Raw genomic sequence first — 25,828 nt, 5'->3', positions numbered from 1 at the left:
ATTTAAAATCAGTAAATAAAAGCTCATATCTAACCAACGTGACTGCCCTTTTTGGCGACCACCTTCAAACGTTCACCTTGCAAATAGGGATTGTTGCGTAATCGTCGTAACGCAGTTGCTGTTTTCGATATGGCAAAACTACCACTGGTATCTCGACGCTTAAACCACGAAAATAATATTAATATAATAATGCCGAAAAATTTATTGATTTTTTACCGCTCGACGTTTGCTGTGAAACTTTTTAGCTACCAAACCTTTGTGTTGGCCTTCAATGTTCTGCGATGGAAGCAAGAAGAAAAAATGAAGAACATACAAATGGCATTTGGAAAATTTGCACATTTTACCGAACTGGCTAGCAACGCTTGCAGGGCGTCGTCGAATTCGTTCAAGCTGTCCTTGACAGTCTCTGCAGCGCGCAAGTGATGCGCCGGACAGGTAAACATGTGATCCTCGTCGCACAAGCAGTCTTGATTTGTCTGATAGACGCGCGAAAATTCAGCCGTATTTTCGAAATCTTCCAAACAACCATCTTCGGCTGAGAAAGAAGAAAATGAATTTTGAAAATTTGAATAAAATGATCGAGCAATTAATGACGGCAGACCTGTCATGCCGGGCGGACATGGATTTGGAGGATCACAAAAAGCCGGGAGAATGGCGTCCGTTTTCACTTCCACTTTGTTTGGTAACAGGCCTTCTGGCAGTAGGTATTGTTGACCTTCACCGGCTCCGCCTGTAATTTTTCAAAGTAATAATAATACTGTATGACCATTGAGGAAGTTCGATGTTGGGAGGGGGATAAATAAAAACCCACGACACTACAGGCATTCTTTGAAGGGAGAGGGAGGGGGCGGAGGAGAATACAGACCTTGCATGTAAATGTGTCCCCATAGGTTTGTTCGTTCCGGCCATTCTTTGTCACGATGACTTGGACCGAATTTCAAGTCATCCACGAACAAAGCCGAAGCTGCGTCGATGTTGTAAAAATCCAACGGATCAGATGCAACGCCAATATGAATGACGGCGACAAGCGTCAGAACTGTCGACAAGCTCAACCGTTTCCTCATCGGCTTTGCTAGGGCGCAAAGAAGCGCACAGCCAAAAGCCGAACAAGAACAACTAACTAACTAGACGTCAATATACAAGCAGGTCTCTCTCTCTCTCTCTCTCTCTGTTTGCGTCTTGATGCGCATCGGTGAGGAAAAATCGAAATCGATGACAAACTTTCACCAATTGTCAAGCTCATTGGAAACTTTATTGATTGCAATTCATCGATCTTCTCCACTGCCTAATTGTTGTTATATAACTTCACCACTACTTATTGGCTTTTTCTTGAAAATCAATCAATTTCAACTCATAAACAATTGACCATTTCATATCAAATTTATTCTCAACATACATTCAGTACATTTGAATTTATTTCCTTTTAAGAAAACAATTATTATTTACGATTTATTTCCAATTGATATTTGTTTTATTATTGATATTGTTAATTTAAAATATTTATACTTCATTTTTAGATACTGTAACTTATTGTACCTTATCGATTTGATAACTGTAATTTTATTAAATATTTAAAAATTAAAGTATTATTTGAAACAAATTTCAATCTTTAAAATTACATCATGCTTTATCAGTCAATTCTTTGCAATGATAAATGATCTTTTAAAATGGAAAAATTAAATTTTTGTTAAAAATTGTAATAAATTGCAATGAATAAATGCGAGTTAAATATTAAACAAAGAATATTTTTTTTAATTGAAAATATTTTTCAGTATATTAATTATTTAATTTTGTTCATTTTTAAAAAGTTTCAACTTCATGTGATATCGTAATTGTTAATAACAGTAGTAATAGCGTTACACGTAGCAAGCACGTTAAATGCGAAAGTTTGATCAGTTTGGAGCATAAATTTAAAAGTTACATTGCGAATTTTGTTTGACAGTCGAAAGTGAATCAATGAAAAAAAGAAGAACAAAAGCAATTTGCTTTATAATTGTTCATCTGAAAATGAAATGGTACGTATGTGTTATGATATGATATGTTATGTTATTGTAAATTTATGTTTCTGCTTGTGCAGTTTAAAATAGTATTTCTTTACTGTAAATTGTATTTTACTGTACAAGTGCTTTTTGACATTTTATGTTCCGCTTGGTCAGAATGATGTGTATTTAAGTTGAGCGATAAGATAACAATTTTCCAGGTTTTCCATTTTGTTAAGCATGTTTGGATGAAAAACTGTATGCGTAGAAATTGTGGAGTTGAATTGATTAGTTGTAATGTTGTTTGTCAGGATTATGAGTAAAGATGGTGTTCGAATTCAGTTTCTGCTTTGTTTAGAAATTCGCCAAAACAAATATGCGCGTTATCTGTTAGTAGCTGAATAATGTTTACTGTTTCTTGCTTGTCGCGTGCTTAATAGCAGCGCTTAATAATAATAATAATAAGAATAATGATTCCAGTGGAACAAAAGAAGGAAAGTAGTTTAGACCAATGATGAATGCTGAGTTGGGTGAAATTGAGATGCGACCGCTTCAATTGATGCACAGAAGTGAAAACGATCCAGGAATAGAATATTCCATTGGAACGTGTAGTATTTCGGAAAATCGCAAAGTGGAAAAGTGTGAAAGTGATTTTCCAACGTTCTGCTTCCTTGCCATCCCATTATTAGTTTTGAATGTTGCCGTTGTTTTAATTCTCGTCATGCTAAGTGGTAGTGCATTTTAGTGGCATTTTTCTTTGATGCTTATGATTTTCAAAGATGTGAAATTATTAGTTAATTTTGAAATTTATTCAAATACTGTTGTTCACTTGTTCAGATACAAATTTTGATTTTGGTGTCAATTTACCAACGGAATTGGAATTGGTTGAACAAAAGTCCCTCAATCCGTACATGAATTTAACAGCTCGTGGCTATTTTCATTTGCGAGATCACAATAATAAAGTGTTGCAAAAATTGCAAAGCTCTTGGTTGCAGGACGATTTGAATAAAAGACTGAAAATCACCATTGGTCAAATTAATTCGAAATCTTGGTTGTGCGATTATTACTTTTTCGAAAACGAAACATTCATAGTGCTTCCTTCGGAAAATGAAAGCACACCTCCATCAGTGAGTTAAAAAGCAAAGAGTTTTTTTTAATTTAATTCGTAATTTGAATTTTTTATTTTTGAAAATGAAATCTTGGTCGTGGGTGATTTTTTTAAAAAAAAATTATTGATTAAAAGGGAATTGATTAAAATTTTCAATTTGAAAGGCAGTTTGCAATCATGTTCCAAATTGGGGATATGAAAATGAGATGGAAAGGTATCGCACGAGCGCATCCTATGCTGGCAGACGGTTTTTCAAAGAAAATGGAAACACAACCAGACTGGTACACGTTGTTGTCAGTAAGCTGAACCGCACCAACGGCGTTGAAATTGCCGAGCGTATCATCGATGCTGACAGTATGAATTTTTGCATGTACGTTGTTGTATACGTTATCTGTTATGTTGTCTTTCGAAAGGCTTTCTGTTCATTGGACTCAGACGTATACCGTTGCAGCCGACATTTTATGCGTACATGGATTATTGGTATGGCAATGAGTTCAGTGGAAAGGTGCCTGCGAATCACAATTTTCGCTTGCCTTCGATCTGCTTGAGACAAGGTTCGTTCGGTCTGATCAGAAGAAAACTCAACCAGTCCGAATAAGTACAGTTTGAACAAAAGAAATAATAATAATTATTATTAATTATAATTATGATAATAAAAGACAAATCAGTTGGATGTATAATTTTTGGCATTGGGTGAAATTTGGTGCCTGAACATTGTATGTGTGCGTGTGTGTGCATTTTCAAACAATTCTTCAAAATCGAATCAAGTGGACTTTGTCGGTAGTAACGACATATCTCGTTTGCCGGGAAATGAGATCACCGAACGTAGACCAGCCATTTTTCCGACCGACTAATAAATACCATAAACATTCATTTATTACAAGAACAAATCATAAAAGAAATATCTATTCATATCTGATTTATGATTTACCTTTTTCTTTTCTCCAGTCACAAGTTCTTTGTAATGATCTGACCGTATGAAACGTTGGTAAGAATCATTTTTCATCAAACAGTAAATATGTTCCTAGGAAGAAATTAAATGTTTTTTTTTGAATTTGAATTAAAATTCGTTTTATTTTCATTTACTGCAGCTTCATCGAATGACCATCGACCCGGATTTTCTAAATTTTTGTTCGTTATTTCCATAACTTTGCTATCGACGTTGACCGGCGATGCGGCCGTTGGTCCAAGGTAATCACTGAAAAAAAATCGATTGGAAAATATTTCTGGTATATTTTATTCATTAAATTTCCACTACTTGTAAATTGCCGTCACTTTGACAGGAACAAGACGACAAGAGCTGAAACGCAAACTTTGAACCGCTTCCCAGAACCGTAAATTTTCGCCGGAATATTCTTTTTCCAGAAATTTCATGAAACATTCTCGTCCAGCCAAATCGCTCAACAATTCGTCAAAAGAAAGAGCCCATCGCTTCACTCTTTTTGCCGATATTTCGCCTCTGCAAAGCGAACCAGAAAACACATTATCATTAAACAGTGTGTAAATTTTGGTTGGATTCATTCAGCAAAGGAAAAACGAAACAAAATTACGTTCTGTCCAATTCCCAGTAATCGACTTGGTCAGAAATCCAAGGATTCGATGGTTCCGGTGCTTTGAAAATTGGATCAAATTCAAAACGTTGCTCAGAATACGCAATCAAACTATATTTGAAAAAAGTGTTCATTCAATGAGAAGAACTTGATTATCACAATGTACACGTACAATTCGGCCACTTTGGACGTTTTCAACGCATTTCTTGCCAATCGGGATTGTAACATTTGAATCTGCATGCATGGAAATTGTTTTTTTTTGTTTCGAAAAGAAATTTATAATTTCAAAATTCACTACTACTTACTTCGCCTTTGTAGTGTTCGTTGAGTGTGGTGGAATTTTGATGACACGCGGAGCGACAGTGAAGCGCATCGGATGTTTTCACACGATGACATCGACTGAGCTTGCGAAAATCAACTTCGGTCGTATTTACAGATCCAGGCTTAGAATTGCAAGAAAAAAAGAAACATTTTTCATTTCCAAAAACAAAATTCTGCTAATTGCTCATACTGTCAAAAATGCTTTGTACAATTAATAATTATATTTCACGTCAACATTTAAAAAAAGCGAATTTATCATCACCACTGTTAACATTGTGACATTAGCATTTATAAAATTATTTGAAAAGTAGCTATAGCGTCCTTCGTTGCATACCGTCACAAATAAAAAGATTATACTTAAAGATCAATAATCGATAGTACAGTTGGTGAGTGTATGCGTGTGTGTTGTTTTGATGACGTCAATAAACCCTAAAACTTCTATTGTACCTGTCACGTTCAAATGCGATCAATTTAACAATATCAACTGGAACTATCTTAGAAGATTGTAATGATCAAATACAAATATCTTACGGTAGAAGAAAATCTATTCTATTATTTTGTCATCGTTCTGCATCAAAGTTTTGTAAGTAGAAATTTTCTTTTTGATTTCTTGAATGAAATTTTAATTGAAAATTTGGTCACGCAATGTAGCTTAATAAAGGACAAATAAATTATCCGCACTGAAGTAGTGGAGTGAAAAGTGAAAATAATTCAATTGTCAATGGACGACGCGTTTCTTTTAATCACTCTTACTAATTTATTTTTAAATTACTGAAAAGGTTTATCTATTTCATCACGTTATGTTATTTTTGTTCGACAAACAAACATTTTTCTCATACGGAATGGAATAATTTGATGAATGTTTCGTTCAATTTAAAAATTTTCATCTCAATAACGTATGAGGGAAATTTTTTTCTTCTATAAACTACGTAACAGTTACTGTCGTGCAGTTAAGGGGGATTGAATTATTTATTGAAATCATTAATTACCACCGGTCTGTGAAGATCCCAAAAAGCTCGTTCTTGACTATCCAATATTTGTCGCTCTAATCGATCACGTTTTTTATCAACTCTAAATGTAAAAAGAAATTTTTTGATTTTCAAATCATGATTTTAAATTCCAAATAATTATTATTCACTTGTATTGAGCTTCAGCTTGCATGAATATGAATTCCCATTTTCGGCAGAACATTTTCTGCAACTTGGCCAAATTTTCCGCTTCGAAGTCTTCCAACTCTAAATGAGCTTTATTGTGCATTGTTCTTTTGCACAAATAAACCGCGTAGTCAGTGTTTTCCGGTTCCCAACAATTCGACGGCCAAAAATATGGAGTCTGTGGAAATTTAATAATAGGAAATGTTGCTGGTATTTTTTTTAATGTTAAATCAATTTTTTTTCCAATTAATTTACTTGAAAACGATAGAACGTATTGTCACATTTCACCATCAGCAGATGGTCATCAATTGGAAACAAATAACCATGTGAAGCTAACATGTGAGAAAGATGCAACGCTTCGGCTAAAAAAGGGGTTAAAACCAACAATTTATTGGATGTTATTGTTTTGTTTTTAAAATTTACTAAGATCGTCAGTCGGGATGTGGTGGAAAATCCATTGAACGAGATCAATGCCGGTAAATACGCTGGGAATTTTTGAAATGAAACTTTTCACCGTACGCACTGGTACACCATCTGCATCGCTCAACATATTTTGAATTATTTTTTCCATCTATAATAATAAATTTTGAGTGAAAAATTAAAATAACCCTTATGTATAGTAGATTCTTTTTTCCATAATTTGAATAGAAAATAGTACAAAAAAGATAATCATGCAAGCGAAGACTTTTGTACGGTTTTAACTTTTCTTTTTTTTTTGAACTTTCTACCGTTTTACTTTTTTTTCAAATTCAAATAAATTGTAATTGTTATTGTGCGTCTATAAATAAATTAATTAATTACGTTTTTTTTATATTAAAATTCAAAGTAAATCGATGAAAAATAAAGTTTGCTGAAGCGTAGTTGGTTACTAGGATGACAGAAAGAAAAAATCAATATTGATTAACAAATAAAAAATCAATTCACAAATTTGAAATTCCAGAATAAAAGAAAAAAAAAGAAATTCATTCTGCAGATGATGAAGGTTTGAAAAAAAGTAGGAAAATGTGAGAAGAGAAAAATAAATTGGTGATGAATAATGAATTCAGTTATGAAATTAAAGAAAAACAAGAGTAGTTATTTTAAAAATGTAAAATTAATTTAAAATAACAAGTAAAATATGTTTTAACAATAATTCTTGATTTTGAAACTGCAAACTGGAAAAAAAGATGAAAAATCATAACATTTCCATATCCACATCACGATCAATAAGTAAATTTAATCAGAAATGAAATTTAATCATTGTTCGAGTTGCGTGTAGTTGTGGAAAGAAAAATATGCGTAGGCACGAAAACTACCGTACAGGTAGGTGAGAGTATGTAGTTTGGAGAGTGAAAAATTAATCGAACCGTCCGAACGCTTTGGGCAGAAAATTGATAGAGATAGGAAAGAGGAAGAATAAAGAAAGTAAAGGAGCAGAATAAATCATTTATTAACGCGCCCCAACAGCTCTCATCGTCACCAGTGCAATGCATCCTATTGAATATATAGATAGATAGATAGATAGATAGCGCTGAAAATTAATTGCGTTCAGTTTGCACCACCACCACCACCACTACCTAATGGCAGATGTATTTCACAGCTCAGGACGACAACGATGATGATGATGATGAGGAGGAGGAGGAGAATCTTCATCATCATTCCTCAGAACTCTGATCTAGAGAGAATTTACTCTGATTGAGTGAAATTCCATTTCCCCGTTTCACTCTCTGAACGAAAGCATACATTTCACTTCTAATCAATAATCATTACACGAACAACAAGCCAAGTCAAATAAATAAATAAAATATATGACATTATAAAGAAAAATGAGCAAATGCTTTCTTTTATATTCTATCTTTATTTATTATTGTATTACATTTCACAAACAAATGCATGCAACATTCTATTCTATTTTATTCACTAAATTAAAAACAACAACAACAACACAATGCATGGAAATTTTCATGCCACACGAAATTTCACGCTTCAACAATGAAAAAATAACTTCATTCGGATGACAAAATGAACAATACAAATTCTCTGGACATAAAATAACAACAACAACTTTTATTTTTTTTTTAAAAATGGCAGTATCTCTTGGGAATACATGCAGTTATCAGACATGTTCAGACAACAAATGTGTTCACCTTCCGATAAATAATGTGATACGGATGTTGAGGTCTGTCACCGCTGGAGTTCATCCGGATCTTGGGCAAAGCCATTTCTGAAAATACACATACCACATAGTTCAAAAATTACAAATTAAATTATAACATAAAAAATAAATATTCATTGATAACGCCTGAAGCTCATTAAAATTGGACAAGTCTGAAAATGAGAAAACCAACTGTGATATTTATTTATTTATTCAAATGGCAACCAGCAACGATCGATCTTCACAAGTGAGAATTATTAACAAGCCGAACAACTGTTCACAACAATACATTGCATCATTTGGAGAAACGTAAACGGAGAAAAGAAATCAATTAAATCACCACAACAGATGATAAGAAATTAAAAATCAACTCATGGATAACTGAACATTTTTTTCTCAACACTACCCATAAATCATTCAAATCAAGTAAGCAATAGAAGGAAATATTTTCAGTGATTGATATACATACATACATACATATGTGATGAAATTCATGAGAAAAGATGTAAACAAACTCAAATACATTATACAAAATTCTCATTTTCATTATTCATCAAAGAATGACATTTTAATGTCGACAATTTGATTTATTTATTATTGTATCTTGATAAACCCAAAAAGTATGCATATATTCATCCTTTCCAAAATTTACCAACTACTTCAATTAACTAAATCTTTATGCAAAATATCTAATATAAAAGTCTAATTTAACATCAATTGTCTATCGGTAAAATTTTAAAACTTTCAAAAATGAAAATACTTACTTGCTTCAAACTGCCTTCCTCAAACGATGATATATATTATATGCCAGCACCAGTTGACAAATTGCTCAACTGATTCACTTCTTTATCTACAATTGCCAGCTAGTACGGTAACTTCTTGATCTGCAAGTCTTTACCAACGAGAGTAAACATCAAATTAATGTTTTGGAAATTTGTTTTTCAAATGATCAAATTTAACATGTTCAAAATAGGTATCTATTGAAGTGCAATTTTTTTTTGATTTTATACTATTTATTTTTGAGAAAATTTTTTTTCAGCTGTTTTGAAGTCACCGTGATGCCATCTGGAATGACAAGTTTATAGTGAAGCTTCAAACTTAAAAGTAAGCTTTAAATTCTGAAAAGTTTTATTTTTTTGCTGAACAATATACATAATTGTGCATTTGAAGAATATATTTTTATAATAAATTTTTATTCTTTTCACAAAATTGAAACTTTAAAATTTTACATCAAATACTTCTTCATTATTTTTTATACGGTAGATTAATCATCGTTTGTTTTGTTAGAAACGTTTCAAAATTGTGTTGTTTTTAACTGAAATTCAGATGGCCAGAGTACCAGTTTATTTGAACATTTACAGCATGGTGATGAAATTTTTAATCGTTTGCTGAAATTGCTTTCCATTTATCATTTGATCATTTAGAATTGGATGAACGAATACTTGTCTCATGTTGGAGTTGGCATATATCATAGTGGTATTGAAGTGTACAATGATGAATACTGCTTTGGAAGGCATAAATTGCCATTGAGTGGTATTTTTCAAATTACCCCAAGAAACGCCGATGAGTTGGGTGATGGTTTTAAATACAAGTATGCAAATTTATTTGGTCTGTTTACTTTTGCCCATACTGTAGTTTTTATTTCAGAGAATCACTGTTTTTGGGCTATACGGATTTCAGTGAGTTTGACGTTATAAAAATTGTTCAGCAGTTGGGCGAAGAATTCTTGGGATGCCAGTACCATTTGATGAACAAAAACTGCAATCATTTTACCAACGCCTTGGCCAAGGTAACAAACAGCAGTGTTGTGAGGAAGGAATATTTTCCGTACTTTGAATTTCAAGTCGATTAAGTTGTTCGTTCATTATTAATCGTTTAATTTAGCAGTGCATTTTTTTCCAATTTTTATTCATTTTAAATGTAGCAATCTTAACAAATATTTTGTAATTTTTTAATTTCATAAAATTAACTCTGTAATACAATGATTTTTGGATGATACGAATGTTTTTTATTGATTATGTAATGCTTTTTATTTTGTTAATTGTGCTTTTATTTTATAATGTATATTAATTTTGAAAAGAATCTGAAAAATAATGACAGCTGTAATTGAATCGACAATATTTTTTACACGGTTGATGATTTGTCGATTGACAGTTTGCGTTTTAATTTGCTGAGTCATCATTTACTGAATTATTCTCTTTTTTTTTAATTATTGACTTTAATTAAATAGGCTATTTTGCATTTTTGAAAGAGTCTATTTTGTCATGGTTAATAATGGTATATTGTTATTATTAATTAATTAGTTCAATATTGATTTTTACATCGAAAGTATTTTTCAAAGACAGATTTTGTAAAACATTTTACCATTTTAAATTTCATAAACACTCAAGTATAAGGTAAGTGTTGTATGTGTGTGTGTGTGTGTGTGTGTAATGTTATTACTATTATTGTTGTTGTTGTTGTTGTTGTTGTTTTTGATTCTTTTTAATATTTAGCTGTTTTAATTATGATTCAACAGTGTTTGATTTGTTGAAGATTTTGTGTGGCCAAGAAATTCCAAGCTGGGTAAATCGACTGGCTTATATAAGCTCATGTATTCCATTTTTGGAAAAGTGTTTTCCAAGAGAGTGGATTACTCCGGCCGAAAATTCGAATATGAACGATTCAAGTTCGAATCGAATTTCAATATTTGATCAGTATATGAATTATTTTCGTGGCAGCCGTGAGATGCTTATTGAACCGGTTGAAATGGCTTCGGATACTTCTTGTGCAGATTCATCTCCACGACCGTCGAGTGTCTCGTCGCAGCCAAGCACGGCTCGTTCGTTCATCAGCGGCGGCGGCGGCAATAGTTTTTTCAGCTTTCTTCCTTTCAAACGTTAAAAGCCTTTAATATTTATTATTCGTTCAATAATTCTCCTCTCTGCCTGCGTTGTGTTGCGTTTCTTTTACCCTCTATTGCCTCAGTCGATGTGATGAATGAAGCCTACGGCCAAATATGTTTTAACAAAAAGCGACTTTTAATTCTTTTTTTTCCTTAAAATAATATTCATATGTATGTGCATATGTATATATTATTAATTTTTTCTTTTTTAGCAACTGCCTACTCCTACTACGCTGACCGGCGTGTTTTGTATACACATTTGAAATAAATTTATTATTACAATTGAAATTAGCCTAAAATTTTTTGAAAAAGGCTTCCGGCAAATTCGTTGACAAGAAGACCGCCTACTGAAGATCCGATGCTTTTCGATTTGTTCATCAATTTGCTGACCGTTTGACAACGTTGCTTTGCTTGCATGCTTGCCATGACGGTCGAAATGGCGCCCATGATGTCGCACGTAGCTAAATTTTTGCTCAGCTTGTCGCAGGCTTGTTTTTGGACCGCATGTTCGCAAGTTTCAGTTATACCACCGGTAAAGTCGATTCCTTCGTTGTCTCCGGATAATGCTTGTTGGATTCGTCGACCCCACGTGTAGCCGGTCTGTGTATTTGTACGAGTTTGGCATGTCGATTGCAACAATACGGCAATATCACTTGCATAAGGTAAGCAATTTGTAGCAGCATCTGAAAAATTGACAATAATTAAGGCGATTAGAATCGAATATTTTGCATATTTTGCAATAGAAATTTGCATGATTATATAAATTGGTACAAGTTGAAATGTTTGTTGTTCATTTTGGAAATTTAATGCTGAAAAGCATTCTGCAGTGAGAAATAATTCGAATCTGTTGTACATTAGCGAATCGTAGCATGTTTAATTCACGATGACAGACAGACAGACAGTGATGTTGAGTGATTAATTTATTTGCAAAGTGGAGGAAATGGAAAAAGAGAGACAGATGATGATGATGTTAGGGGAAACAAATTTTTTTTTGTTGTTTAAACTCAATTACCTGAGTGATGTTCGATTGAGGAAGTGAATAGATTTTGAAGTAGCAGTAAGAGAAAATTATTGTGCTGTCGATTTCAGTTTGAAATGAGGAAAAAGACTTTTTGATTAAAGTTGAAAATTATCAATGGAATTGTATCAACAAAACGCGCAAAAGTAGAGAAAATGCAAATCTTTTCTGATCGGATTGATTAATTTCAGAATAATATATTTTTTTTTCTGATATTTATTTATTAAGAAAAAATAAGAATAATAATTAATACGTTTGTCAGTTAATTTTTTGGGCCATACCTTCGGCAGTTTTGAATTGTTCGAGCGTTTTGGTCCCTTTAATTTTGGGAATGTTGAAATTGCCAATGTTGGCCAACGGCAAAAATTTGAGCAAATCCAACGGCAGTGCATCAGTGGTAGATGTTGTTAGTGTTAGAAAAAAAATCCAAAAGCACAATTGTATTTTGGTCATCATCGAGAGGCGGTGGTGATCATTGTGGGATGTAGTCGGTTGGGCGAACGTTGAAGCGTTGAAGGAAGAAGCTCTGTTAACCGGGTCATACTTCGAGGGGGGCCGGGTATATTGTTGGTTGGATGTGTTGTGTGGTTCATTTCTTTTTCTGGCTAGTTTTCCCAACACTGTTAGCTGACCAAGCGTGCAAAATGTGTCGTCAGATTTTCCATCTAGTGTCAGTGGGTCATTTGGATGTTCAAATGCGAGATGTTGGGGAGAAAAAATGATCATCGTTTTAAATTGAATTAATTATATTAGTTTGTTAGTTTTTTTTCTTCTCTTTCCCATATTCATGGTTGGTCTTTTTCCCGGCTTTGTGGTTTCATTGTAAACAGACAGTTAGTTTCACACTTACTTACCTACTGCCCCTCCTCCTCCTCTTGCCCTTCAAACAAGAACTTATTTTATTTAAATTCAGTGGAGAATATATATATATATACATAGGCAGGTAGGCTTTTGGAGTATTGGTTTTTTTGTAAAAAAAAATATGGGTAGCCCAGTTTTGTTTGACTTCTTTTGCGTCTCTACTTACCTGTGCGCAAAAGAGAAAAATTAAAATGCACAATTTTGTTGGAAATTTTTAGTTCAGTGGGACATTGTTGGCACAGTGTGTGTGAATGAAAAATTTGAATTACTAGTGAGGTAAGAAAAAAAAACCAGAAATTTCATTTTTAATAACAAGTAAGAAAAAGCGGCTTTTTCTGGGGAATTTTGTTCTGAAAAAATTGGAGCAAAGTTGTATGTTGGTTTATTGAATTGTGTGTTTTATTTTTGTGAAGGGTAGATTTTGCAATTTGCGTATTTTCTTTAGAAACAATTTTGCAATAGTAAAACAATAAAACATCAACTTCTGTTTTTCAATTTTCGTTTGACATTTTTCGTTTAGATAAAAAAAATTTTTTTTTAATAAGCATTATATCAGTAATTTTTATAATCAAGTTATTGTTGTTCATTGTTGACTAGTTGCAGCAGAGTTTAGCGTAAATTGTTGAAGTAGATGAGTTGAATTTCAATTTATTATTATTGAAATTTTGAAATGTAATTTTGTCTCTTATTATAAATTTATAAAACAAAGTATCGGTCATCTTTATTCATTATTATTATTGTCTATGTGAATTATATCAGATATTATTTTCTTCCATCAAAGAAATATATAAATTGAATCAATATACAAAAAAGCAACTGGAAAATGGATTGACAAAATTTCAATAATGAAATATACTGTTACTTGTGAAATAGATATTGAGGAAAAAAGTGATGAATTAACTGGGAACAGTTATGATTTATTGTTGTTGTGGTTGTTGCATTTTTTTCTGCAATTTTTATTCCATGATCATCTCTTTTTCTCTTTTCCATTGCTGCCAATAAAATCTTTGAACTGTGTGATGACAGTGATGACATTATTGGATGAAAGATTATGAATCCTGAAGGACAAAAAGTTTACGTCATTGAATTGAATTGCTGATTTGTTTTTATGGGCATATCGGCTACATTTCTGCTTGTTCATTCAGTTCCATTGCTTCTTCTTCTTCTTCTTCTTTCACGAAGACAAGATTCTAATTAGTGATATGTTACCGATTTGCATGCAATTCGTACCAGTTTTTTTTCACTTCATCTTTGCGAGGTAATGCGGGAAACATGAAGAAAATAATAGCACTAAATATGTATATTCATTCTTTTTGCAGAGCATAAAAAATTTTGTTTATTGTTTCACAAAAAAGTTTCTTCATTGATAATAAGGCAAAAATTAGAACCAAGAGAAAAGTTATTTGTGATGGACAATGTAACAACAGTACTTTGCGATGTGAATGTGAAAAGAACAATATTATCCAGCGAGAACATCTGGACAGTGCAGTATATCACTGGTAGCCTGTTGGTCGCTATTGGAATTTTGTGCTTGTTCACAAGTTCAGTGACGTTCACAATTTTGTTGACAACAATGAAATTGAGAAGCAGTCTTTCAATTTTGATATGGAACAGTGTTTTCAATGATTTCATATCCGGATGTTGTATAATTGCATTTGGAGTTTGGCAAGTCAAAGTGGCACTTGTTGGTCAGTGCTTGAAGATGGGAATGTGTTGCAAGTATGTCGCTGTGATGATTTTCGTCATCAACAATGCTTTGTACAATATTTTTCTGTTAACAATTGAAAATGCTTTGCATACTTGCTTTCCGATGAATTTTTTTCCATTCACGAGATGGAAAATAAGCTTATGTTTCATTGTAATCCAATACATGACAGCACTGACTCAAGCTTTCGATATGACTATCAAAAGCAATGAAAGAAGCTTCGCGTCGTCAACTTATGTATTTTGTGATAATGCACTGTGCCCGCATAGTGGATATTTGGGGTGTGGATATTGTTATGTGAATTTCTTTTTGTGCATTTTGGTAATCTGCATCAACGTGTTTATTGTATTGTTCATGAGGAGAAAATTAATTCGCTACAGGAGAAATGGATTGTTGAATTTGTTCTTTTTGAAGCACGCCGCTGAAATGCAACGGTTGAAAATGCTCGTGCTCATTACAACGCTGGTGATCATTTCACAGCTTCTCAGTAGAGTGTGCTTGATCACTGCTTCGATTACGAAAAATAGCGATCTGATTGTAATTATTAAAATCATTTATAGAACGATGGTATCGTTGCTTGTCGCGGGAAATATTATTGTCTATACGTTACTTTCGGAAGAATTTCGAACTACTGTGAAAAAATTACTTTTTCGACACGATGTTGTCAGTCCATTTTTGAACAACACGGCTGTCATCAATCGTGATTTACACACCTAAATAAAAAAAATAAATTATTTTTATTTGAAAAACAATCTCTTCATTTTGAAAAAGATGTATTTTTTTCATTTATTTAAATGTGTGTGTGTGGGTGGGTGGGTGGATCTGTGTATAAATGTATTCGTTCATGCATGATATGAAGCCAGTTGTATAAAACAATTTTTTAATTTGATATATATGTAGTAAATTTTTGTTTAAATATTGAAGTGACAAACATTAAGAATGTGACTTATTAATGATATATAATGGAAAATGGCAATACGTCAATGTATACACGCTGAATACGTTTTTAGAAATTATTTCTTTTATTAATAAGTTAATTATGAAATTTTTTAATTTAACACCCAGCGGAAGTATATTAAAATGAGTTTAATATATATTCTTTTTTTGGTGCATATTAATACATTATTCATTACGTATGTGTATCTTTTTGATTTAATTTTACCGATTGGTTGCTTCAGTTACGAAGGACACGAAATTAGACTTGTTTTCCAGTGCTTAGTTCTACATTTTTATTATTAATTAAATTCATCATTATACTAAAGGTATCATATTAAAAGTTATAAAATTACAACAAATTTAGAATAATTTCACTTCGGTAATATGATTAGAAATAGAATTATCATTGTCTGCAAAAAGAGTGTCGCATGTAAGGGAAAATGTATGAAATTTTTAATTTTAATCAATTAATTACCAAAGCATTGATGATGATACAAATAGAGTCTTGTGAAAATTTGAAAGAAGATTTCGTATAACGTATAACGTGATGGCTGAAATGAACAAACATGTTCAGCATTATTTATTATTAATGTTTTTTTCTCTTGCAATTTTCTTAATGTATTGTAGATGTAAATATTTGACGTTCGTGTTTCAGTTTAGCAATCTCTTTTGGAATCTGTAGTTTTTACTATTTAATGAATTGTTCAATACAATCACTACTAGCATGTGGGCTAGATTGGACTCGCTAGATTAATAAGCATATAACATAAATAATCAAATTGAAGGAATAAAAATAAAGAGCAGCGGAAAATATTCCGTCTGTAAGATTGTAAAAAAGGAAACTTCAGTTGAAAAAACAACTACAAAAAATTTTTAAAAAATGTCTCAGAGATACACATTTTAGTCTTTTTTGTTTATTTGAATTCAAGATTGAATGTTCATTGATTCCATTTTTCTTCTCAAACGTTCTAGAAAAAAAATAAAATTTTAATATAAATTCAAATTTAATTTGAACAATTTTTTTTTAAATTATTTACTCAATTCCGCGTTTCGACTTAGTGCGTTTTCAATTTTACGTCGATATTCGGCGGTTCTCAGATTCAGACTCACTTTGATCAACGCTCTGTTCTGCCAGATTGCTTTTGTTATTTCCTTTTCAGCAGCATTACTTATCGTGGGACTCTGAAAATGATAATCGGATTGTTGAATTGTTTATTGAAAATTTTTTTTCCACCATTTTTTATTTATTACCTGATTGACCGCTTTAACAACCGTCAACGTTTGCTTTTCGAGTAAAGCTTGAAACAGGCGAGCCAGAAATTCTCCACTTAAATAATTCGTTTCTAAATTCAGCACTTCTAAACTTGTATTTTGTCGCAGCACTTCTAGCAGAGGCTGAAAAAAAAAATTTCAAAATGGAAAATTCTCTCATTTATCTCTATGCTTATGGAAACTAGCTGTTTTCTGTTCTGTTCTGTTCTGTTCTGCATGCAAAAATCTGTTGATAAGTTAATTCGTACTTTAGTAGTAGAAGATATTCTCTAAGAAGTAGAATTTAAAAAATAAAAATTCAAATTCTCCTTCTATTTCGTATATATATATTTATTTATTAAAACTTCTCAGATACTGAGAGAAAATATTGATATTATTTTTTGCCTTAAAATATCAGAATTTGATCAATTTTTGAATATTCAAAGAAAAAGTATACTTACTTCCAAATCATGATCATTTAATGCTAAATTTGCAAGGCTAAGTTTTTTAAGATGTTGACTGTATGGTATGCTTTTAATTAAGCTTTGTATTTGCGATACTGGTGTCCTCTAAAAAAGTTTTTGTGAAATAATAATTAATTTATGCCATTTCATCGGTTCACATCAACTGGCACACCTTCATGTTGTTCACATTAATTTCAACCACACTTTCTTTATTGTTCTGCAAATCCACGATGCACTGGCCAATGTCGGTATCATTTTCAGGTTCACTTGGGCGTTTCACATCCGGAAGACCGCACTTGACCACTTCCGGATCTGAAACATTGATCAGTTTGATTTTGTCTTCATCTATCTGTCTGTGTTGTACTGTGTAAATATACCTTCAAATTCTTCAGCTTCTTTCCATTTTGATTGATAAATTTCATACAGTTCTTCTGAAAGTACGGTAATACGGTAATAATTTTTCAATTAGAAACAATTTTTGAAATTCTACAAAGTTATTTATCATCATCTGTTTGAGAAATGTTGTTTCAGATTTAATAATATTCTGTTTTTTTTCATCATTAACGGCATGAAGTTATTTTTACGTGTAATATGTATAAATGATATTTTAAAATTTTCGAGTTATTTTTAAAAAATGTTAAATATGAATGGATATATTTATTTAAATATTAAAAAAAAACATTGTTTGAGGAGAAAAGTTCGGCGAAAGGTTTTAGTAAATAGCAGAGCTGTTGACAAGTCGTATGAAATCATCAGTATCAGCTGCTTTTCAGAATGGCATGTAATAATAAAAACAATTTTGAAAACAGCTTCTTGAAGTAAAAAGCTTCATTGAGCACTGATGTCAACGATTTATGCGTATAAAAACGGATGTTTGATTTATTTGTTTATGTTTGAACTTTAAAATTTTTCCAGAACATTCATTGACGTAATAATATATTCATCCGTGCAGGTATCAGTTTCAGTTGTGAACACAATATTGTGTGAACAATTAAAAAGCATAAATCGAAATGATTGAAACTTTTTATCAGTTTTAAAATCGCTTAATCAATCAGTTATTTATTTATTTTATTTTTGCATATCATTCGTTGATGAATAATACTGTACGAAAAGTAAAACAAGGATGGAAAAAACTACAATGCCACTTACTTGGGGTTTGCAATTTTTCTTCACCATGATGAAGTTCACTGGGTAGCACGTTTTTTGCAGGACTAGTCGTCTCTTTATTGACTTCATTATTAGCATCTGTCATTGCTCTACGTTTGGCAAAAACACTTTCCATTTCTGAGCATACTTTTGATTGCATATTTTTAGTCTGTTTTGTTGGCTCAGTTGAGTTGAAAGTCTGTTCACTTTTTGTCTCTATAAAATGCACGTAAACATTTATTAATAATAATAATAATATATAATACATAATATACTGTTGGATTGATTAGAAGTTGGGGTCTCTGTTGGTGTATTTTCTACAACTGTACACGATTCTGGGATTCGTCGTTTAGCGAATACTTCTGCCAACTCGTTCAGCACCTTTGTTTTACACTGTCTCATTGATGATGATGATGAGCTGTCGCTAATTTGGTTTTTCTCCTTTTTATCAGCTTGCATTGGCATTTTGCTATTTTCAGAATCTGCATCTATAAAATACAAATGTAATTTGTGTAATTCTAAGCGAAAAAACCACACTGTTTCGTCGAGTGTTTTTTTTGTCGTGAGTATTGTTCGATTGAGGCACATGTGACGACGTTTCCATGTTTGTAGATTTGTCCATCTGAGCTTTAGATGCTGGTGTAGATTTGGATTTTATCATTTCAGTCCAAGGATTCGAAGAAGTGGGAGATATTTTTGTATTTTTTGAATTTTCTTTTATCCAACCCGTTTCAGAGCGTAACTTCAATTTTGGTACCAAAGTGGATGTTGGCTGGGCAACGCCTGCCATGCCAGTGATTCGGATGTTGCGCAATGGCAGCGACTGAACTTCAAATTGAGCGAAGAACCTTTTTCACTCATCATCTCACTCGCAGTTGAAGAATATGCGCAACGTTTGTCGCAACGTCAAACGTAGGTACATACCCTGCACACGAACGTAAACAACTGGAAAAAGACAAATATTAGCATCTTTGCAGAAGTAAGACAAATCTCTGTTTTATTGTGATATGCATACCAGTGAATTGAACAATTGAAAAATTCTTTTCATTTCTTTACAATATCCATTATTTCAAAAAGTATCTACTGTTATTGATTACTATACTCAACAAAAGCGACATTTCAAATTCAAATTATAATCCATCTTCTTGAACTTTGACTTCCATTTTTTAATATAGATTATATATATATATCTGTGTATTCATCTGGGTTTTTGTGTGGCATTGTTTTCTTGAAACAGCCAATTAGAATTGCAAATTGTTTTTCGCTGTTTATTTTATTATCATTATATTTATATTTGAACATTTTATGTAAGCCATTTTTTTTATCTGTTCCTAAACGTTCCGTATTGACAATTCTTTGCAATTATATATTTAAATTTTAAAGCAGGATGTTCAGCAAATTATTGCTGAACATTCATTGTTTTATCTCATCCATGTTATATTGCGCACATCAAGAGAAACTTTTCCACCAGCAATAACAAACATGATATTTATTTAGTAGCATTGTATATTTTTCCCTTATCCATTTTTGTTTTTTTTAACCATTTTTTCACGCGAAAACAAATTTTCTTCTATTATAGCATTTTAATATTTTGAGATTTATGAAAAATTTTTTACTCGAATCACTTTTCGTTCAGAATTTGAAGAAAAATTTCTAATTAATGATGATAAATAATTTATTGCACAGTTTGCAGAGTTGGTTGTGCATTGATGGTGGAGATAGTGTTTAAGATTTTATTGCTTCCTTTTGGCTGTTCGCTAATCTTTGCTTTCTTCCTGAAAATTCAGAAACATGTGATGCTGAGCAAATTCAGTTAATTGTATATGCATTTTATTTACGCAGTTCACAGTTTCGTAGCATTGCTTGGGAAACTTTGCTTCGCGCTTCAGGATGTCGTAGATCTATGCTAACTTTCAGGAGGCCTTTGTTTTCAAAAATTGCTTTCATGATGTCCATTTCTGCTTCAGTACTAAACGTAGGACTCTAGAAATTATCACATTGATAAAAATTTAAAAAAATACAATTAAAGAAAAACAGTTTTTCCATTATTTTTTACTCACTTGATTAACAATTTTAACTTCTTCTAAAGTTTGCAGTTTCAAAGCAGCATGAAAAAGTTTGGCGAGAAAATCACCGGACAGAAAATTCGTTTCCAAATTTAGAGATTTCAATGTGCTGTTCGTTTCAAGCACTTCTAATATTGGCTAAAAATTGAAAAATAAAATACTGCATAAATTTTTATAAGCATCTGTGCAAAGCTAGTTTTGAAAAGTGAATATACTTCCGCAGCTGCATTGCTCAGCGCAACGTTTGCAAGGCTAAGTTTTTTCAAAGCCGTGTTATCTTTAACTGCTGAAATTAATCGTTGAAGTTGAGGTATTGGTGTTCTCTGAAATGCTCACAAAAGGCCAATCGTTCAATTTTGATTATACATCTTTTTTCAACATACCTTCATATTATTCAGATTAATTTCCGTTAAACTGGAATCATTGGCTAATAATTTCGATATGCAAGCATCGACATCCGTAGCATTATCTGGATCGTTGGGGCGTACTTGCGGAGGCAAGCCACAACGAATTACTTTATTTTCACTATCTGAACAAAATTTGTTACAGTTAAATAAATTTAAAAATTTTAAACTCAGGCCCAAAACCGAATGAGTGAGCATAATAATGTTTCCTAGTAGTAGGATAAAATTTTTTAAATTGCATTTAAGAATAGCATTTCAAGAAAATTGAAAAGGGTGTTTTTATAAATACTTTATAGTTATTTTTAAGCGAAATCAAGCAGCAATTTCAGTTGATTGAATATGTAAGTAAGTTCGCTGCGGAGAATATGAAAACGAATCAATTCTCCTCCTGATATTCATAATAATTATGATGAAGAAAATGTTCACATGAAATGTTTGTTGCAGTGTGATAATTATTTTCCAAAAAAATCAAAAATCTTAAAATTAACAAAAAGATTGTTTACCATTTATAATAGTTTCAGCTTCTTCCCATGTTATTATTCGGTTTTCATTCATCGCTTCTAAAATGATGTTCAAGAAATTACAACATTAAACAGAACAAACAAAATGTGAAAAAAAAGATTCTAATAATTACTTAATAATTCAGAGATATTTTCTTCATTTTCTTCAGAACCCAAAGCGTTCAGCATGGATTCGAAATCTTCATCCGAAATAATATCATTTTCGCCTAATTTTGCATCTTGTTCAGTCATCGTTGTAATATTTATTTGTTTTTTCTTTTGCTCTAGCTTGCAAGCAAGAAAGCACGCAAAGAAAGACACACACGCACACCCAGACTTGCACACCAAGTTGAAATATTTTCTCTGCCGGTTTCTAGCAAGTTTACGAAATTAACGTATGCTGTTGGGATGTTTTGCTAAAATTGTTTTCCCCCTCTTTCTCTTTACTCATTCGCAGCAACTTGTTTCTTTTAGCAGAAGCAAAAGAAGCAACAAGCAGCAGCAGCAGCAGTGACGTAAAACATTTGAAGCTTTCCATTTGATCAACTCAGTTAGCAGCTTGCTAGCTAGCTAGCCAGCTAGCTTTTCAGTTAAGCATGGAAGATTTAAATGCACTTTTTGACTGATTAGTTCAAATGAAGTAAATTGTCGGTTAATTATAAAAGAAACGACTTTAATTCAAAATTTTCTCCCATTATAGGTATTTAACAAGACTTCCGCTTTCACTTCTTCTTACGAAGCTTTATTTATTTAATTTTAATAATTCTAATTTTATCTTAAAATAATTATACTTTTATAATCAGTCGAAGCCAGTTGGTTAAAGCACCAAATTGAACAAAATAAAACAAACTGAAACATTACAATGATAAAGTCTGTGCAAATGATGCAATATTAAAATTCGATTCAAAGAAAATATGCATACATATATATATACTGCTTATGCGATGATTCGCGAAAGTATTACTTTGATGATTGCTTATTATTAGAAAAAAATCCCATAGATTATCTTTAACAATAAAGCTTTCTCCCACCAAACCAATTGTAGGAACGAAATGCAAATTTCCAACTGTAAAAATATTACATTCATGTTATTCAATATAATTATGATACGACAAGTGCCGGGGGGAGAGCAAACATTTGATTTGCATGAAGCTTCTTCGCACGAGCCTATATGAAATAATTAACTGATAATGTCGATTAGTTACGAGTAAGTGCAGTTGTATTTGCACGAAGAAGGCGTTTATTTTTCTTTTTGCGTATTATATATAAAGAAAGCTTTACAATACGGAACCACAAAGCTTTAGCCACGCAACATACGGAATAATTAACCAATCAGCAGTCAACAGGACTACAACCAATCAATTTCAGATTGAACACAGCTTATTCAGTATTATTTATTATAAACGTAGCCACTTTCGTTGGCGTGGTCATTTTCAATTCTCAGTGATCGATCGAATGGGATGACGTGCTTTACATTTGCTACTCAAATGTAGAACTTTTCAACTCACTGATTTTGATCATTCCATAAAATGTGCATTTTATATTTTCTACTAAAACCATATCAACACCATTGAACAAAACCACTTGAAGGTAATGTTTATAAATTTTTCCCTTTTTCCCAGCGACTACGTTTGTATTTTAATGCGTTAAAATCAATTATTTCGTTATAAATAATCATTTTCATTCTTAAAATCGGAAACATTGTTAACTTGAATTGATAAGTCAGATTTTTTCAGTAATATTATAAATTCATATCAGTAATATTTCTAAGCAAATGTTTTTATTAAAGCAGTTCAGATTGTAACCCTTCTTCATTTAAAGTATGAAACAAAATCTATCAATAAAAAATTGAACTTGAAAACGTTATTCTTGCTAGCAGTATTATAATATCGTCGTTAGTTCCAATTTCAGCTTGTGCCATCACTTCGTACAGGGTTGTTTTGTAGGAAGCAGGACTTTGTTTTTGGCATGCGCTGCGTCCATTACACCGCAACGGGTTATTTTCCACAGGCCAGAAATTTTCCATAATACACAGTTCCCAGTGGTGCAAACTAGTTGATTTCCGTAAGCGCAGCATTTTATTTTCAACATGAAACACGGCTATTATTTCACACTGAGGTATTTCCCACAGCGCAGCAATGAATCTGTGACTGTCATCTCTATATCTGTTGAATGCGCATCCCAATGAAGCTCTGTGAAACGGCAAACATGCTCTTAGTGGGACATGAAATACATAAAGCAGGAGGAGAATTGAGAGACCAAAAAGAGACCCACCTTGGAGCGCCAAACTTCCTTCCCATGCCGAAGGAAGAATCACTGCTCTTCCTGTAATATTTAGACAGGCAGAGTACAGGTTTCTGGATTCTGAAGTGGAGCAAAGCCTATGATTTCGACGCAGAAAAGGTGGGTGAGACTATGCTGTATCTCCTCCCCCCCCCCCCAACCCAAGAAGCGTGGGAACTTGGTGTTTTCCGGTGTCTCCAGGTGATAGGAGATGTTGCGTTCTGCCTGCGCAATTGAGTTGGGGAAGCTGTTTTGCATTTTCCCTTGTTTTTTAAAGAAGAGATTTTCCGCGGCAAGTCCTAAAGTCCAGATTTGCCTTTCTCTTTTCTGCAGATTTTCTGTTTCTCAAAAAGTTCTTGGTTGCGTTGGCTACACTATCCGTTCCGTATCCGTACTACCCTGCCGTTCCGCCTCCCTTATTCCCCACCACTACCGCATTACTTGGATTTTAGGCTTCTCATCCTCGAAACCAAAGTGCCTTCCTTTTTGTTTTTCACTTAGGATGTCGATTCAGGGCGAATCGTACACTCTGACCACAAAAGACATTTAAAGTTGTCACCCCTAGTGACACTGTTCTCGATACCTCATGAATAACGATACCGTTATTATACATTACACTCAATATTACTGTGCATTTTTATGCAGCATTTTAAATTTGAATACTCTTCATATTATTACAGTTCATGTTCATATTATATTTGCATTGTGTTACCATTTCTGTTAGTTATGCTAAGCCAATAACCATTGAATCAGAAGCGAAGTAAGCGTATACATAGTAGGCGAACAAAAATTTGCGTACATTTTATGGTAAACAAGTTTTACCTCGCCTACTTTTGATTACGTTAAGCAAAGAAAAGTTTTCACGACTGTGAATCTAAAATCTCACTAAAGGCAAATTTGCCTGATACAACATTACAATAATAACAATTATGCTATTCTCCACCAATGAAGATCACGGAATTGCTGAAAAAATTATATCAAAAGCAATTTCACATACATTAAAAGCTAACACTTGTGGAGAGCTATAGCTGCTAAACAAACAAACAGCAAGGCAACGAACGCATAAAAATTTGCATGTTAACGAGACGCGCCTAACACAGAGAGATGAAATAGTTTGAACAAACTTTCGCTTTAACACTTAAACTATATTTCGGGAATACAATGGCTTCTAGATGTGCGAAGCAATATTATTGTTAGTATTGTAAAGTTCTATCTCATTTCTCGTTGTTTGTGTGATTTTGCATCTACGGTCGCGGAAATTGTTTTCTGATTATAACACAAAGTAAGCGCACTATATGTTTAGCATAAGTTGCATGCAAATGTTTATTTACGAAAAGAAAACGAAATATTAATCATAATGTATAACTCATCGAGGTGCATGTTCCGTATACTTCGATTCTTTAAAAATTCATGAACTTAATCTTCTTGTGAGGTTGACTTGAAATATTTATAGGCGGATGTTTTCCAGCAACATCAGAATGGAAAACGTTTTCAAAGGACGTCTGACAAGCATCATCATTTTTATTCAAAATGGCAAATCACGTTATACAACTCTTCAAAAAAGGTTTCTCCAAATGGTGAAAAGACAATTCTTTCTGTAAGTTACATTTTTCAATTTCAATGACATCATGATGTTGCTGAAAATAAATATCGAATTTATAATTGCTCGACATAACTAGATCATGCTTTATCAAGACCAAATATATTTTGTGTTAAATATCATGTTTACGTTTATCATCAATGTATTAAGTTATTTAAATATTTATTAGGAAAATTCATATATTATAAACTAATTATTGCTGAAAATAAAATATCAAAATATAAGCAATTTCATGAAATTGTCAGTATGCACGGCAAGTTGCTCATATACTACCGCATGTTAATGTTGTAATTCATGTAAACTGTCATTGAATATAAAGCTAGGACGTACAAAACAGCACTTACAATTCAATTCACCAACATCACTGTTATGACGAGTACACTGATAGGAATCGCGCCGTCACGCCTCAGCATGTTAATAAATTCAGTTGAGTCGATGAACTCTATATAGATATCCTTCTTCGA

The 25,828-nt window shown here is 32.5% G+C and overlaps 10 protein-coding genes across 10 annotated transcripts; 4 read left to right on the top strand and 6 right to left on the bottom strand.

Annotated features, from left to right (window-relative positions):
- Positions 1-29: 29 nt before the first annotated feature.
- Positions 30-1,064, bottom strand: Tsp_03417 (neuroendocrine protein 7B2). The gene is made up of 4 exons (XM_003379715.1): positions 866-1,064; positions 345-730; positions 217-276; positions 30-158 (listed from the first exon to the last, which is right to left on the bottom strand). Exons 1-4 carry the CDS (start codon positions 1,062-1,064, stop codon positions 30-32), a joined length of 774 nt encoding a protein of 257 aa, XP_003379763.1.
- A 1,429-nt stretch (positions 1,065-2,493) lies between these two features.
- Positions 2,494-3,635, top strand: Tsp_03416 (hypothetical protein). Its single transcript, XM_003379714.1, has 3 exons — positions 2,494-2,710; positions 2,817-3,106; positions 3,252-3,635. Exons 1-3 carry the CDS (start codon positions 2,494-2,496, stop codon positions 3,633-3,635), a joined length of 891 nt encoding a protein of 296 aa, XP_003379762.1.
- A 215-nt stretch (positions 3,636-3,850) lies between these two features.
- Tsp_03415 (regulator of G-protein signaling 7) lies at positions 3,851-7,584 on the bottom strand. Its single transcript, XM_003379713.1, has 14 exons — positions 7,459-7,584; positions 6,849-6,890; positions 6,536-6,683; positions 6,368-6,474; positions 6,097-6,290; positions 5,948-6,029; positions 5,387-5,452; positions 4,943-5,080; positions 4,786-4,871; positions 4,638-4,748; positions 4,346-4,546; positions 4,174-4,285; positions 4,019-4,111; positions 3,851-3,937 (listed from the first exon to the last, which is right to left on the bottom strand). The coding sequence occupies exons 1-14, from the start codon at positions 7,582-7,584 to the stop codon at positions 3,851-3,853; spliced, it is 1,593 nt and encodes a 530-aa protein (XP_003379761.1).
- An 879-nt stretch (positions 7,585-8,463) lies between these two features.
- Positions 8,464-10,082, top strand: Tsp_03414 (hypothetical protein). Its single transcript, XM_003379712.1, has 5 exons — positions 8,464-8,555; positions 9,286-9,323; positions 9,573-9,629; positions 9,705-9,824; positions 9,955-10,082. Exons 1-5 carry the CDS (start codon positions 8,464-8,466, stop codon positions 10,080-10,082), a joined length of 435 nt encoding a protein of 144 aa, XP_003379760.1.
- Positions 10,083-10,339: 257 nt separating this feature from the next.
- Positions 10,340-11,398, top strand: Tsp_03413 (conserved hypothetical protein). Its single transcript, XM_003379711.1, has 3 exons — positions 10,340-10,377; positions 10,742-11,097; positions 11,343-11,398. The coding sequence occupies exons 1-3, from the start codon at positions 10,340-10,342 to the stop codon at positions 11,396-11,398; spliced, it is 450 nt and encodes a 149-aa protein (XP_003379759.1).
- Positions 11,399-11,418: 20 nt separating this feature from the next.
- Tsp_03412 (conserved hypothetical protein) lies at positions 11,419-12,874 on the bottom strand. Its single transcript, XM_003379710.1, has 2 exons — positions 12,430-12,874; positions 11,419-11,813 (listed from the first exon to the last, which is right to left on the bottom strand). Exons 1-2 carry the CDS (start codon positions 12,872-12,874, stop codon positions 11,419-11,421), a joined length of 840 nt encoding a protein of 279 aa, XP_003379758.1.
- Positions 12,875-13,854: 980 nt separating this feature from the next.
- Tsp_03411 (hypothetical protein) lies at positions 13,855-15,617 on the top strand. The gene is made up of 3 exons (XM_003379709.1): positions 13,855-13,897; positions 14,329-15,251; positions 15,615-15,617. The coding sequence occupies exons 1-3, from the start codon at positions 13,855-13,857 to the stop codon at positions 15,615-15,617; spliced, it is 969 nt and encodes a 322-aa protein (XP_003379757.1).
- A 957-nt stretch (positions 15,618-16,574) lies between these two features.
- Tsp_03410 (tropomodulin family protein) lies at positions 16,575-19,301 on the bottom strand. The gene is made up of 10 exons (XM_003379708.1): positions 19,049-19,301; positions 18,787-18,999; positions 18,515-18,727; positions 17,743-17,796; positions 17,538-17,677; positions 17,363-17,470; positions 17,105-17,191; positions 16,902-17,045; positions 16,688-16,832; positions 16,575-16,618 (listed from the first exon to the last, which is right to left on the bottom strand). Exons 1-10 carry the CDS (start codon positions 19,299-19,301, stop codon positions 16,575-16,577), a joined length of 1,401 nt encoding a protein of 466 aa, XP_003379756.1.
- A 1,040-nt stretch (positions 19,302-20,341) lies between these two features.
- On the bottom strand, positions 20,342-21,733 carry Tsp_03409 (putative tropomodulin-2). The gene is made up of 6 exons (XM_003379707.1): positions 21,616-21,733; positions 21,485-21,541; positions 20,961-21,106; positions 20,793-20,900; positions 20,572-20,715; positions 20,342-20,494 (listed from the first exon to the last, which is right to left on the bottom strand). The coding sequence occupies exons 1-6, from the start codon at positions 21,731-21,733 to the stop codon at positions 20,342-20,344; spliced, it is 726 nt and encodes a 241-aa protein (XP_003379755.1).
- A 1,585-nt stretch (positions 21,734-23,318) lies between these two features.
- On the bottom strand, positions 23,319-24,022 carry Tsp_03408 (hypothetical protein). Its single transcript, XM_003379706.1, has 2 exons — positions 23,926-24,022; positions 23,319-23,806 (listed from the first exon to the last, which is right to left on the bottom strand). Exons 1-2 carry the CDS (start codon positions 24,020-24,022, stop codon positions 23,319-23,321), a joined length of 585 nt encoding a protein of 194 aa, XP_003379754.1.
- Between the last annotated feature and the right edge of the window lie 1,806 nt (positions 24,023-25,828).

This window comes from Trichinella spiralis (genome assembly GCF_000181795.1).
Source record: "Trichinella spiralis strain ISS 195 chromosome Unknown Scfld2, whole genome shotgun sequence".
Classification (NCBI taxonomy): Eukaryota; Metazoa; Nematoda; class Enoplea; order Trichinellida; family Trichinellidae; genus Trichinella; species Trichinella spiralis.
The sequence above is the reverse complement of the archived record's forward strand: the minus strand, read 5'-3'. Positions and strand labels throughout refer to the sequence as shown.

Coding starts and splice junctions, on each gene's coding strand:
- Tsp_03413 (XM_003379711.1), top strand. CDS start 10,340: ATGACAGCTGTAATTGAATCGACAATATTTTTTACACG. Junction 10,378..10,741: donor TCGACAATATTTTTTACACG/GTTGATGATTTG, acceptor TTTAATATTTAG/CTGTTTTAATTATGATTCAA. Junction 11,098..11,342: donor CAGCGGCGGCGGCGGCAATA/GTTTTTTCAGCT, acceptor TTTCTTTTTTAG/CAACTGCCTACTCCTACTAC.
- Tsp_03412 (XM_003379710.1), bottom strand. CDS start 12,874: ATGATCATTTTTTCTCCCCAACATCTCGCATTTGAACATCCAAATGAC. Junction 11,814..12,429: donor ACAATTCAAAACTGCCGAAG/GTATGGCCCAAA, acceptor TCAATTTTTCAG/ATGCTGCTACAAATTGCTTA.
- Tsp_03408 (XM_003379706.1), bottom strand. CDS start 24,022: ATGCAAAACAGCTTCCCCAACTCAATTGCGCAGGCAGAACGCAACATC. Junction 23,807..23,925: donor CAAGTTCCCACGCTTCTTGG/GTTGGGGGGGGG, acceptor TAAATATTACAG/GAAGAGCAGTGATTCTTCCT.
- Tsp_03410 (XM_003379708.1), bottom strand. CDS start 19,301: ATGGCAGGCGTTGCCCAGCCAACATCCACTTTGGTACCAAAATTGAAG. Junction 17,046..17,104: donor AACAGAACAGAAAACAGCTA/GTTTCCATAAGC, acceptor TTTTTTTTTCAG/CCTCTGCTAGAAGTGCTGCG. Junction 16,619..16,687: donor AAGTCGAAACGCGGAATTGA/GTAAATAATTTA, acceptor TTTTTTTTCTAG/AACGTTTGAGAAGAAAAATG.
- Tsp_03411 (XM_003379709.1), top strand. CDS start 13,855: ATGAAATATACTGTTACTTGTGAAATAGATATTGAGGAAAAAA. Junction 13,898..14,328: donor AATAGATATTGAGGAAAAAA/GTGATGAATTAA, acceptor TTCTTTTTGCAG/AGCATAAAAAATTTTGTTTA.
- Tsp_03416 (XM_003379714.1), top strand. CDS start 2,494: ATGAATGCTGAGTTGGGTGAAATTGAGATGCGACCGCTTCAATTGATG. Junction 2,711..2,816: donor AATTCTCGTCATGCTAAGTG/GTAGTGCATTTT, acceptor TCACTTGTTCAG/ATACAAATTTTGATTTTGGT. Junction 3,107..3,251: donor ATGAAAGCACACCTCCATCA/GTGAGTTAAAAA, acceptor TCAATTTGAAAG/GCAGTTTGCAATCATGTTCC.
- Tsp_03415 (XM_003379713.1), bottom strand. CDS start 7,584: ATGCATTGCACTGGTGACGATGAGAGCTGTTGGGGCGCGTTAATAAAT. Junction 6,030..6,096: donor CAAGCTGAAGCTCAATACAA/GTGAATAATAAT, acceptor TTTTACATTTAG/AGTTGATAAAAAACGTGATC. Junction 4,872..4,942: donor ACGAACACTACAAAGGCGAA/GTAAGTAGTAGT, acceptor CCATGCATGCAG/ATTCAAATGTTACAATCCCG.
- Tsp_03409 (XM_003379707.1), bottom strand. CDS start 21,733: ATGACTGAACAAGATGCAAAATTAGGCGAAAATGATATTATTTCGGAT. Junction 20,716..20,792: donor TGAGCAATGCAGCTGCGGAA/GTATATTCACTT, acceptor TTCAATTTTTAG/CCAATATTAGAAGTGCTTGA. Junction 20,495..20,571: donor AAGTTAAAATTGTTAATCAA/GTGAGTAAAAAA, acceptor GATAATTTCTAG/AGTCCTACGTTTAGTACTGA.
- Tsp_03417 (XM_003379715.1), bottom strand. CDS start 1,064: ATGAGGAAACGGTTGAGCTTGTCGACAGTTCTGACGCTTGTCGCCGTC. Junction 277..344: donor AAGCGTTGCTAGCCAGTTCG/GTAAAATGTGCA, acceptor CTTCCATCGCAG/AACATTGAAGGCCAACACAA. Junction 159..216: donor TTCACAGCAAACGTCGAGCG/GTAAAAAATCAA, acceptor TCGTGGTTTAAG/CGTCGAGATACCAGTGGTAG.
- Tsp_03414 (XM_003379712.1), top strand. CDS start 8,464: ATGGCAACCAGCAACGATCGATCTTCACAAGTGAGAATTATTAACAAG. Junction 8,556..9,285: donor ATTGCATCATTTGGAGAAAC/GTAAACGGAGAA, acceptor ATTTTTTTTCAG/CTGTTTTGAAGTCACCGTGA. Junction 9,324..9,572: donor GATGCCATCTGGAATGACAA/GTTTATAGTGAA, acceptor ACTGAAATTCAG/ATGGCCAGAGTACCAGTTTA.